Source organism: Schistocerca piceifrons, chromosome X (genome assembly GCF_021461385.2).
Source record: "Schistocerca piceifrons isolate TAMUIC-IGC-003096 chromosome X, iqSchPice1.1, whole genome shotgun sequence".
In the NCBI taxonomy this organism is placed as follows: Eukaryota; Metazoa; Arthropoda; class Insecta; order Orthoptera; family Acrididae; genus Schistocerca; species Schistocerca piceifrons.
The window spans coordinates 333,100,229-333,114,037 of record NC_060149.1 but is presented as its reverse complement, the minus strand read 5'-3'; the positions used below and the strand labels follow the sequence as shown (position 1 = coordinate 333,114,037).

Sequence of the window (13,809 nt, the reverse complement as noted above, 5' to 3'; positions counted from 1 at the left end):
TTTTTAAGGAGAATACACATTAGATTAAAACACCAAAATTTTAACTTGGGGCCAACAGTATAAACATGACTCTATTGGCATATTTCCACAGCTATGTGGTGTTAATGTTAAACTGAATTGCACAACACTGTAACTCCACTAGAGAATTTCCCATCAACAGATATATGTATCTGTAGGTCACTACTTCATTGCTTTTTTTATCTTCTAGACTCTTACACAACACTTCAACTTAGAGATTAGTGAGGCTTATTCCTCCTCATTGCTACTTGTATTCTGACTAAGGCTTGTCACTATGCAAGTACAAAACAGTGGTATTAGTTTGCAAGTGTGCAAGACATTAGTTATTAGTCCTATTCCATCTGTAGATATGCAAGCCCACATTTCTCCAATTTTACAATACCATGTGCTTCATGGTTCACCAACATCCAAAATTTATTATCCAACAATGAATCTTGTAGATGTAAGACCTCTCACATTTTAATTCAAATATTTCATCACTGTATTAAGACAAAAAAGCTGTGAGGACAGAGCATGAGTCATGCTTGGGTAGCTCAGATGGTAGAGCACTTGCCCATGAAAGGCAAAGGTCCCAAGTTCGAGTCTCATTCTGGCACACAGTTGTAATCTGCCACTAAGTTTCAAAACTTTTGTAGTTTTTCTTTGTGTGCTACATATCTCAAAGTCCAGAATAAGCATTGTTTGTGACCATCATATATCCAAACTGAATTTATAGTGTCATTGGATGTTCATGGACTTTTCAATACTTAAGTATATCCAAACACTGTTTCTGTTACCTCTGAGGACAGCAGATAATTAATAATCTCCTGATCATGTAGTGTTGGTTCCTAATTTCTCAGTGAATTTTTTGAGATAAATTCAAAACAAGCAAATCTTGGTCCCCATGATGTAAGCAATATCAGAAGCTGATTTCACCAGAAAATAATACATACATCCCTCATTCAAAAATGTTCAGTTAGAAAATGCTTATTCAAACCAGCACATAATATTTTCTACTAGAAAAAGGACAACAACGACACTGTACAACTGATCAACACTCGCCTTAATTACAATTTATTCACTAACAAAATAAAACGGGTGTTAGTTCAGAGCACACATTTCCACAACAGAGGCAATGATGGTCTTTAGTGATCCAGTACATCACCACTTCCAAGCAACAAAATCCATCTAGTCTACAGATAATTTTCTTATCTGCCACAAATTCCTTCAAGGTTTGAAATGACAGTAAGACCCGACTGCAAAAAATCTGAGGATCAAAATTTCACCTAATTCGTGAGAGCCATATCATATACAGTACCATATACCACCTACCTAAAAGCTGGTATGTCTGCCTTTGGTTGGCATGGATAAGAGTGGTGATTCATCTTGGCAAGGAAGCAATAAGGCCTTCATAGGTCACTTGAGGGAGTTGGCGCCACATCTGCACACACAAGTCACCTAATACTCGTAAATTCTAGGGAGTTGGGGGGGGGGGGGGTGTCGATGAGCTCTTTCACCATGTTCAATCACATACCAGATGTGTTCAATCAGGTTCAGGTCTGGCGAGTTGGGGGGCCAGTACATCAATTGGAACTCACTACTGTGTTCCTCGAACCACTCCATTGCACTCCTAGCCTTGTGACATGGCACATCTTGTTGAAAAATGCCACTGCCGTTGGGAAACATGACTGTCATGAACGGGTGTACGTGGTCTGAAACCAGTGTATGGTACTCCTTGGTCATCATGGTGTCTTGCACAAGCTCCACTGGACACTTGGGTGCCCACATGAATGTTCCCCAGAGCATAATGGAGCCACTTCCAGCTTGTTTCCATCCCACAGTACAGGAGTCAGGGAGCTGTTCCCCTGGAAGATAATACATTCGCACCCCTCCCATCAACACAATGAAGGTATGGATATTCATCAGACCATGCAATGCTCCACCTTTGCACCAACATTTAGTACCAATGGTCACCTGTCCATTTCAGTCATAGTTGTTGATGTCATGGTGTTAACAATGGCACATGCATGGGCGTCAGCTGTGGAGACCCATAATTAGGAGTGTTCGGTGCACTGTGCTCTCACATGCTTGTACTCTGCCCAGCATCAAAGTCTGATGTTAGTTCCACCACAGATCACCATCTGCCCTGTTTTACCTACAACATCTGACATCTGTAATGAGGGGTGGCCACCCAAATCGACAATGTCTGGACATGGTTTTACCTTGGGTTCATCACGCATTGAAGACACTCACCTCAAACACCCGATAAGTCAAGCAGTTTCTGAAATGCTCTGAACTAACACCTGTCTTATTCTGTTAGTGAACAAATTGTAATTAAGGTGAGTGTTGATCAGTTGTACAGACCATCATAATCTGCCTTCAGTCAAACACAATTGGATCATGCACCTCTCCCTTTCTACACATGAACAGCACACACACTGGTCCTACATGCACCATGTGTGCCTCTGACTAACAGTCATTCCTCACCAGGTGAAGCTGCTATCACCTGGACAGCTTTCTATTAATAGTAGGTTGGTGGTTGTAATGTTCTGGCTGATCAGTGTAACTAAGCATCATTGAAAATTGTTTTCCAATTAACATCATTACACACAAATTCTGAGAGAAACAGGAAATTCTTTAAAGTGGGCAATGTCAGTGGTTTATGGTACCTTTTTCTAATGTTTTTTGGTGGAAGCTACCTAATCGTTTGCCACTGCAGTTTATACTGAAACGATTAAGGTGTTACTTGAATAAAATAAAGAATAAAACTGTATATTTTATCACATATCATGAATTTATTGAAGATCATTAGACCTCATAATCTGAATTAACAGTAATAACATAGCTTTCATATCTAAAAGAAATCAAAGAACACCAGCATCACAATACCCAAATCATTGCACCAGCCAAACACAAATATGATATGTTCAGGGCCACAGCACAGAGGACAGGCACACAAAAAACTGAGAACCTTAAAGCAATCGCATGGAACAATGCATATTCAACAAATAAGATGTATAGCAGAATATATTCTGACAACAGCACAATGGAAAAGACAATAGACAATTTTGATGTAAATAAGTATATTGTACTTGGGAACAGTGAATCAAAAGGCATCAACAGATTTAAGAATAAGATGTGAATACAGAGCTTTCCTTCCCCACAAAAAACGATCTTTGTAATCAGTTATCATCACCTGGAAGTGACCATCATAGCAGTAACAACTTCTCAGCAAATAAGAGACTGAAGGCGGAAAAAAAGGCAATGATAACACTGTAATACAATATGAAATATTTGCACATTAGTTATGTGCAATTCCCAGAGAAGACTAAATAGGCAAAAAGACTCAGCCCAGTAGAAATCCTTGGATAATGCATGAGACATTAAACTTAACTGACAAAGGAGAAAATATAAAAATGATGCAAATGAAGCAAGTTAATGGGAGTACAGATGTCCAAAAATTGTGACAGACAGAAAGTGCAAAGTGGTAAAGTAGGAATGGCTAAAGGAGGAATGTAAAGCTGTAGAAACATGTATGACTAGTGAAAAGATAGATGTCACCTGTAGCAGAATTAGAATTAAGATATACCTTTGCAGTAAAGAGAAGCAGCTGCATAAATATCAAGAGACCAGATGGTAAACCAGCACTAAGCAAAGAACGGAAAGCTGATAGTTGGTAGGAATACACTGAAGGGCTATATGAAGGAAATGAACTTGAAGACAATTTTATAGATGGGGAAGAGGAAGTACATGAAGACAACATGGGAGAAATGACATTGTGAGAAGAATCTGACATAACACTGAAAGATCCAGGTCGAAACAAGATCCCTAAGTAAAGGACATTCCTTCAGTTTTATTGCAACTCTTGGGAGAGCCAGCCATGACAAAACTATTTCACCTGGTGTGCAAGATATGTGAGACAGACTTCAAGAAGAATGTACTAACTCCAACCCAAAGAAAGAAGGCACTGACAGAAGTGAATATTACTGAACTATCAGTTTAATAACAAATCATTGCAAAACATTTACAGAAAGATTGAAACACTGATAGCGAACCTCGAGGAAGGTAAGTTTGGATTCTGGAGAAATGTAGAACCATGTGAGATAGCACTGATCCTCCAATTTATCACAGAAGATAGACTGAAGAAAGGCAAACATGTGTTTACATCATTTGTAGATTTACAGAAAGCTTTTGACAATGCTGATTAGGACACACTATTTGAAATTTTAATGGGAGCAGGGATAAAATGCACGGAACAAAAGATTATCTACAACTTGTATACAAACCAGACTCCAGATATAAAAATCAAGGGACATGAAAGATAGGCAATAACTGAGAGGAGAGTGAGGCAGGTATTAGCTTACTTCTGATGTTATTCAATGCACAGAGAGAATTAACGTTCAGGGAGAAGAAGTTAAAGCCCTGAGATTTGCCAATGACATTGCAATTCTGCAAGAGATGGCAAATGACTTGAAAGAACATCTGAATTGTATGGATAATGCCTTGAGAAGATATTATAAATTGAACACCAACAAAAGTAAAAGAAGGATACTGAAATGTAGTCTGAGGGAATTAGATTGAGAAATGAGACACTAAAAGTAGTGCATGAGTTCTTTTATTTGGCCAGCAAAATAAGTGATGATGGGAGAACTAGAGAGTATATAAAATGCAGACTGGTGATAGCAAGAAAAGCACTTTTAAAGAAGATAAATTTGTTGATTTGAAATATAAATTTAAATACTACAAAGACATTTCTGAAGGTATTTGTCTGTAGTATAGCCTTGAATGGAAGTGAAACATGAATGATAAACAGTTCAAGCAAGAAAAGGGTAGACTAGACACCTTTGCGATGTAATGCTGTAGTTCATATGGGTGGAAAAGATAACTAATGAGCAGATACTGAATATAACTGAGGAGAAAAGATATCTATGGCACCACTTGACTAAAAGAAGGGATCAGTTGATAGCACATACCCAGAGGCATCAAGGAATCATCAATTTGGGAATGGAAGGAAGTGTGGCGGTCAAAATTGGCTTGATGATAGTAACCAGGTTTAAATGGATATAGGTTGAAATAGTTATACAGAGATGAAAGGCTTGCACAGGATAGACTAAAATAGAGAGCAGCATCAAGCCAGTCTTCAGACTGAAGATCGCATCAAAGAAGAACTAGTAACTAATTGCCGTGAAGTGATATTTAGAAAAAAAAACTGTTACTTACATTTCCTAGAATTGCTAGTTTCTTCCTCACAAAAGAAAGAGGGATACATTGGAAATGAGGGAACTCATTCAAAACACAGGTTGATAGGGAATTACGTGTTGTGAGGAGAAAGAAGAATGAGGCGGCATCTGAGGCAAAACAGCTGGACAAATATTAGTACAATGATAATCAATGTGTCAGCTTCAGTCTGAAGAGGAGAACAGGTTGGAGTCAGAAGTGAACACGGATTAAGAAAAAGAGGAATGAGAAGTGGAATTAATAGTGGAATTAAAAACTAGGAGGAAATGGGGAAAACCCAAAGAAGAATATGATGGAGTTAAGGAAAACTAGTACTGGGGAGGATCCCAATAGCCCATGTTGTGTAGGAGGCTTTCAACCCCTTTAAGCCATGCTGTGGAGCAAGCTCAGCAACCAGGTACTCTGTGTCTCCAAGGCAGACACTATTTCTGTGTCCATTCATATTCCCAACCAGTTTAGTGCTGGTCACCTGTTCCAAAAAGCTATGCAGTGAACAAATGTTTCTTAGTAAATGGTATGCAGAGATTGATATGTTTCTCTGTGTTTGGTGATGTAAAATTTAGCAGTGACAGTGCTAGCACAATGGCAGTAGGTGTGTAAGTGGAGCAGATCTTACAGTGGAAATGACTGCACGTATAGGAATCTTGGTGTACAGGAAATAATCTGAGAGTAGGCAATAGTGGGTGTTGTGGGAAAGTATCTGTGGCACAAAATCTCATGCCAAGGCTTGACTTGAGTCATGGACTTGGAGCAATGGCCTGGATGATAACAGAGAGGGGAGTGGGTTTTCAGAGTTTTTAAGAAATAGGAGGTGTATTTGTGAAGGGACGAGAGGAGGAGACTGTCTGCAAGCTATGTTTGTGAACATGGTCTGCAGTGAAGTTGAGGGAGAGGAGATAATGGAAGAGATTGTTGATGCATATGTTGTGGGATTCAGTGTTGGTATGTTTTTCATGACAAGAGACTGTAGAAAAGGGAGAATTTGATGTGGAATGAGTGGAAGCTGTCAATGTGGAGATACTGTTGCTTCAGGGTTTGTTTTATATGGACTAAGGCTTGCACATGATGAAAGATGCAGGTTTTACAATAGGATCAGTGGCAGGAAAAGTAATCTAGAGTTACTGACAGTAGTCTCTGAATGTTATTGGGTTCAATATGAAAGTAGCAAACATTAAGGTCAGATGGGGTGACGTCAAAATGCTACTCTGGGTGGCATGGAGAAAAAAAAATGGCAAGGGATGACCTGATTAGAGGACTCAACTTGATAAACTTAGAATTGGCAGAGTAATCCAACAGATATTGGTGGCACTAGGTAACAAGGGAGGTGATTCTATGCCACTCGGTTCAATACAGATATACAAACACAGATGAAGTTAGAATAGTAATTTTGGTGCTGGGAGGGGAAGGGAGCCAGAGATGAGAAGCAGCAGCAGAAAGAAGACATCCTCCCCCTCTTGCCCCCCTCCCCCCCCCCCCCCCACACACACAAAAAACCTAAAATACCTTAAGATAACTATTCTGGCAGGTATCAAAGTGCTAACAAAATGTATCACCAATCTGATAGCAGTACCTCCAACAAATCACCCAGTCTTGCAGACCATATAAAATATACTACCTGAATCCAACACACACACACACACACACACACACACGTCTTCTGAAAACCTTGCTCCTTGTCACACTAGCCAACTTTATTCTCACCTATGGTTTTTGCATCACATCTACAAATGGAATCCTCGAGACAGTTATTTTTCAGGGACTGCATGGAAGAGTTATTCCTTAACTCTCAAACACCATCCACTGTCTTGGTATAGGTTCATCAATACTTTTATGATCTGGATTCATGGTTAAAAAAAAAGTCAGTTTTTTCAACTCCTCATCTCAGCTCAAAATATGTTCATCCAGTTCGCCTCCAACTCCAACACACTATCTCATTGAACCCAGTATCCAAACATCTGGCTACAATAAATCAACCAAGAAACACACAACAATATCCCTACTCCGATAACTGCCACTCGCCAACTACAACAAACAGACCCTTCCCCACAGCTAAAGCATCTGCCAAAAGCAGATTTGTTACACCAACAAATCCCTAAACACTTATACCAATAAACTCTCCCATTTCCTCTACCACAAATACCCCACTGACAATGAAAAAAAAAAAAACTATCTACGTAGCATAGTTCCTTTAGTATCCAACAGTGAACCAGATTCCCTGCTCAGCCCAAGAATCAATCTGGAAGACAGGTCAGAGATACTGAGACTACATACTGCAGTCGCAGCTTGGCCCCACAAGAGGCACTGCTGCAGCCACAGACATATCACATGGGCCCATCCTCCGATGAAAGAGTACTGGTAAATATCATGTCCCACACTTGGCAGTTAGTCTCTCACTAATCATTGAAGCTTTCAGTGTGCATCATTGATCCGTACAGTTTTGACCTTGTCTGTACTACGTTTGTGATTCAGATTGCTCCCTGGACTGTTTCTATACGATTAAGATGACTTTGCTAACAGTTTGAACTTGTTTCGTTAGCCATTCACTTCCTGAAATCTGCCATCATCAACCTCAGGAACCTCCAGTTTTGTTCCACTGGTCTCTGTGTTATCACCAGTGCAAGTGTTCTACAAATGCAAAATGGGATAGAAAAGTTCCTACTTTTGCTACTAGAGGTCTCCTTTTTTACTTGTTTGCTGATATGACTATTTTATCTAAAAAAGGAATTAATATGACTACTGATCACTTAAATTCATCCACTCTTAGTCATCTTTTCGGTAGATCCCACCTAACTTTCTGTAATGTGGAACAAGTTCACAACTAAAAGTACAAAAGGACAGAGAGAGAGAAGGAAGTGGGCATTGCAGAATTGCTCATGAAAGGTAAAGGTCTCAATTCAAAGGACTGTCACAGAGTTTCAATTTTTCAGTGTAAAAGTTCCTCTGTATATTTTTAGGTTTCCAACAATCTGAGTGCCATGGCATGAGACCACTTTATTATGTGAAACAAGATCAAAGAAATGTAGATGTCATACAATCACATGATCAAAACCTCATTCTGACTGCAAACACCAGTGCAAATAAAAAATAACGAAAATGCCCCATCAAGTCTCATCCTGTGCTGATAATCAGAGAATACCTTACAACTTGCAATAGAATTTGACACAAGTGGCTTGTTGGTCTATGATCCTGATTATTTATTTTTCTGATGATACATAAATACAGAGCAATAAATAAGAAACACAGTTTCATCATTCAACAATTTCATAATCATAAATTAAGATTAGGGGGATAAATAAAAATTTAGTTTTGGCAAAATGTATCATTCATTACCCAAATGAATTGTTTAATTAACATCTAATTTTATGGTTGAATACTTCTTACCCTACAGTTTCACTTATTGGAAATGCTACAAAAAGCTAGAATACCCAGTATTACCTATAGATTTTTCAGGAGAAGATGAACCATCTAAAGCCTCAACAAAAGTTCCTTCATTGCAATCAATTTGTTTCGATACAGGAACAGCTGGAAAAAAAAGTCAGCAATTACACTATTTCTAAATAATTATACCAATAATTAAAATGTTGTTCCACACAGAATAATTTATTCATCCAGACAAGAAACAATGCATGCTTAGAAATTTAAAAAAAATGTTAAAGTTTGTGGAGGGCTCATGGACACAACCCTCATAAAAGTACCCAGTAACATACAGTGAATCCTTGAAAAGGTGCATGTTTCAAAGACAACCTACTGCAAACAATAAAAGACTGTTACATTTTGCTGCAACTTAGGTAACAACAGAGACTGTAGTCTGAGGCCATAATATCCCTTTCTTTTTTTCTGAAGTAGTTTGCAAAGTTTGCCACAGCCACCAGCCGGCAAACTTCACATATGACGGCAAATAATAAATATAGATAATAATAATAATAATAATAATAATAACATAAAGGCAGTAGTGCTGCTGTATCAAATTAAATTATACCTGGAGAGCTCTCCTGTGATGAAAGTCCATCTTGTGTGTCATTGAAAATGAGCTCAATACCATCCTTCTCCTTTGATACAGGAATGGCTGGGAAGAAATTATTACAACAGTGTCGGTACTGTCTTTTCCACATGGGATTTTCAAATGACTTTACTAAGGCTCGCTCATCACTTTGGGCTAAATCGGCATCTGAAAAATGCCAGAAAATAAATAAAATAAATGTCTTGAAACTAACACTTCTGCAATTTTAAAACTTTTTTTTTTTTTTTTTTTAATCTTCAGACTCTGACTGTTATTCCAGTTATGTCAACTGTCAGTTAATCACATTGTCAGATAATCCAAAACAGTAGTTTCACATCTTTATGCAAATGAAAACCAAACAGTTCTGAAAGTCACTGAACCTTCCCCAAGATAGCTAACTAGAGACCATACAGAAATTTTGCTATGCATGAAATGCACCAGCATCAAATACTATCTCAACTTATCAGTTCACAGTACTTCCAAATTAAAATTCTATTCTGTACCTGGATCTCCATGGCATATGGATCCAACACTATTCAGATCCACTTAGAAAATATCTTATCCCTTTTGCCTATTCCTTCCATATCCTGTTAACATCTTAGCTACAAATTTACACTTCAGGCCGCAAATGTTAAGTACATACATTAAGAATTGCCACCAGGATGCAAGAATACTTTTCTCTCATATCAACTAACGCTCATCATCCAGACAAGAAATTCATTTTCTTCAAGATATTTGCATCATTGTTACCTCAATCTTCTATGGTCTTTCTCAAAGTTTAGTCACAGCCTGTGACATCAAAAGACTCTTTCTACCCTACAATTCATACAAAGTCAGTGAGTTTCAACAAAAGTCATACATCAACATGAGCATGGCAGTGTAATAAACAGGCTCTGACTTATAATCTATCTGTATTCATCACATATGCTGATTGACTTCATTTGTAGAATGACAAGTGCTAGGAAAATTATGCATAGTCGTAGCCATGAAAATACAATTTATTTAAGTTCATTAAGAAAGATGATAATCAAAAAAAGCCTACCAATTTTAGAAACTTTTAACTATATGTGGCAGACACTATGGCTGTATGTGTAAAAATCTTGAACTCATTTTAGGTGCCACTGGGGTGACAAGGAAGCTACATCATTTAAAAACTGAATAAGAAACAGTGATAGAAGGAGCTCAAATCACTCACTCACACACACACACACACACACACACACACACACATACAAATTCCATTAAGTGGCAGCAGCCTGAATGACAAAAACGGTTTTCATAAAATGAACAGTGAATTATGATGAAAGAAGAAAGCAGATATTTGGAAATTATTTAAGGAAATTGAAGAATTACACAAACAAAAGGTGTAATACTGTATGAACCATTCACTATCACAGGAATTTTTATATGTAAGCAAGATTATAAACTTCATAACAAGAGTTACTGCTGATGTTTGTTCTATGGGAATAATGCCCTGGTCCAAGGCATAATGCTCAGTCTAACTGGAAGTATGATACGAACCTCACCACCAAAGTTCTAGCAAAAGCAAGTGACTATTGTGCCTGCTGGTGGCAATAATGCGTGTGTGTCAAATGCATTATTATTGCAGCCTGGGACAAACACTTGTGATTACAACAACAAAATGAACTATCAGAACTGAGGAATGGCTCTTGCAATAGCAAGGACAGTGACAAACCAAAAAATTGTGTCATTCTGGAATGTGCACTTCTGGCTGCATACAGAACAGTTGGTATTGACTTTCGCACTAGTTTACACATAGTAAGGCTGTTTAGCGTTTCAGTCACATAAAGCTACCACTTCCATTTTAATTACATTAACAAGTGATATTGCTAGTTCTCAGCATACATAAATTTTTCACAAAAGCTGCATACCTAAAACAGTGTTTGCACATGGAACAGGTTCTAGGATTCCCAGTTTTCTGAGTAGCCAGCAGCTAAATCTTATGGTTTGGAAGTGAGGCAAAAAACATGCTCATATTACTGCAAAGTATTCCAGCTTTCTTTGCATCTGTGCACAACTCTTCATGTACCCACCATATCTTACACACCATAACATCTCAATTACTCCACTTACATTGTAATTTTTGGAAAGAGGAAATAAATCGGTTTTCAAAGAAAGTTGTAAATTCTTGTTAAAAGCAACATGAAAATATTTGAAACATTTAAAATTGATGCTATTATAACCACACATGGGCACTGAATTATTTAATTACCTCTTTAATCCTAAAATTTAAATACACTGAAGCAGATATTGGCTACAGTTAAAGACTATTTACAAAAGAGGAATGTAACATTCAGACTGGATGAGGCAATGTTTTGCACAGTAGGTAAAGTGAAGTGGGTTTTATGTTGCAGTCATAATTATCAATAAGAAAAAGATTATATTTTAGTGGAATGTACTACTTACACAATGGTAGCACAAATTATCATCAACTTACAAGCCAACAGTAGTAATTGCAGATTAAAATTGTATCAAACAGAGACCCGGAATGTCACCTTGTGATGGGAGTGCTCTTACTGACTGATATAGTGAGGTATTTCTGGCGATCACCCTTATGGGTTGAAATGGCGCTCCAGTACAGAGTTTTAGTATGTCAAGAAGTTTCAGAGCTGTGCGCACTACACTGCAGAGTGAAATTTTAATTTCGGAAACAAGATCCTATACTGTGTGTACGCCATTTCTCATCAATATCCTTTCTTCCATGAGTGATAGTCCAGCAAAGTGTGCAGGAGAGCCTCTACAAAGTTTGAAATGTAGGAGAGATGCACTGGCAGAAGTGAGGTAGCTAGGAGAGGTTGTGAGCTATGCCCTGACAGCTCAGCTGAGAAGAGCACTGTTCACAACAGGCAAGGTACTGGGTTCGAGTCTCAATCCAGCACACAGTTTTAATCCACTAGAAAATTTCAAAAGCATGCACTCTCCATTGCTGAGAAAGCAGTCATTGTGGAGGATTCATGTCAGAATCATTATGATAATAGTACAGCATTAATGGTGAAATTGACACAGAAGAAGATGACAGGGCAATTGGCAGCAACGACACTGATACAGCTGTGTGCACATAAGAAGGTAGGTTGTGGAGATATTTGCAGTAGCAACCAGCAGTGGTGCACCAGAAAATAGAAGTGTGAATAGAATGGAGCTATTATAAACCCAATTACAGGTGCATATATTTTGAGCACTACTGTTTATAGGATGGGTGGTCAGGAAGTTCATGAGGAAAATGAATTATTTACATTCAATAACAGCTACATAACCCACAACCCAACTGTCAAAAACATGTATTAGTAGAAAAAGGAAGTGAGGAACTGGGTGACAATTCATTGGCCCAAATACAGTATGATTTTTAATAGTGTGTGAAGAAACAGACATTGGTGATGGTCTTGCAGCAGTAGTTAATTTATGAAGTTTTTTTCACAATTGCAGAATCTTTTTTGACATTAGCTTCAGCAGGTATAAAGATCAGCCCCGGATCTACAGTATAACCGAACCGGGGAAAAATCTTGATAGTGTTGCCCCCTTCTATACTCCCCTCCCACACACACACACACACACACACACACACACACACACACACCAGTGTTTGAGATAGGACGTCAAAATTCAATTTTTCAAATATATGTTTATCTTCTAGTGCATATCTTTCTGAAGAGTTTGATGTACAAAACATATATGTTCGAGGAAATGTAGGATGTGTTATTAGGTCTTAAGTGTGGCAAAGAGCAGTTCCACACATCTTCACACAGCATTCTTCTATCGCACATCACTGTATTTCACTCTGTGGAATTCATACATTTATATTTTGTAACGGAAGCCATTAAACATCTATTCAGGGCAGTGGAAATTGAAATGCACTGTGGTGCCTTTCCTACTTTCAGTTGGTCGGTTTGACATCCTACCCTCCCTAAAAAAAATTGACAATTATTACAAGGTGGGATTGTTTGTGGCCGTGAGAATAACAACTCTTCAGAAAATTTGCACTCTTTATCGCCTATTACCTAATAATTTTCTCTTTTGTGTGACGTAAAATTAAATATAGGAAACATAAAACCTGTAAAGACAAGAGACAAGCAAGACAGTACACATATCTTCAATCCTTAGGTCCCAGCATTTTTTTCTCTCTAATCTTGCTACAACTTTACATCATGCTTTCCTTTCTGCAAAAGAATCAATTACCTCATCAAAGTTCATCAAACGTTTTACTACAAGAAAAACCAAAATGTCATCATCTAACACTGAAAATGCTGTCAGTACGAATAGTACCCAAGAGTGTTGTGGTTTCTCGATTTGATTACATCTATTTTGTCATTGTCTGCGAAATAAAACAAAATAGGCTTTCTAATATTGTAGCAACTGTAACACATGCCAAATAAGTGAGACTGTTTTGGCACAAATGGTCATTTTTATCTACTTCCTTTATATAAATAACACAACAGAATATAACACATGAAATACCAATATCAAATGTCTATTATGCCTATTGCAAGCAAAACGTTTTATGTAAGGAACAGTTTCACATTTCATTCATACACTCCAGTTTCTCAAGCATGAAACTG

At 37.9% G+C, this 13,809-nt stretch overlaps 1 protein-coding gene across 1 annotated transcript in view; it reads right to left on the bottom strand.

Moving 5' to 3' along the window:
* LOC124723052 (F-box only protein 30-like) overlaps positions 1-13,809 on the bottom strand; it is an 83,604-nt gene that overhangs the window by 54,810 nt on the left and 14,985 nt on the right. The window contains exons 3-4 of the mRNA XM_047248233.1: positions 9,215-9,403; positions 8,671-8,757 (exon numbers count right to left, since the gene is read on the bottom strand). Of these exons, the coding sequence (XP_047104189.1) occupies positions 8,671-8,757; positions 9,215-9,403 (276 nt within the window). The remainder of the gene's footprint in view (positions 1-8,670; positions 8,758-9,214; positions 9,404-13,809) is intronic.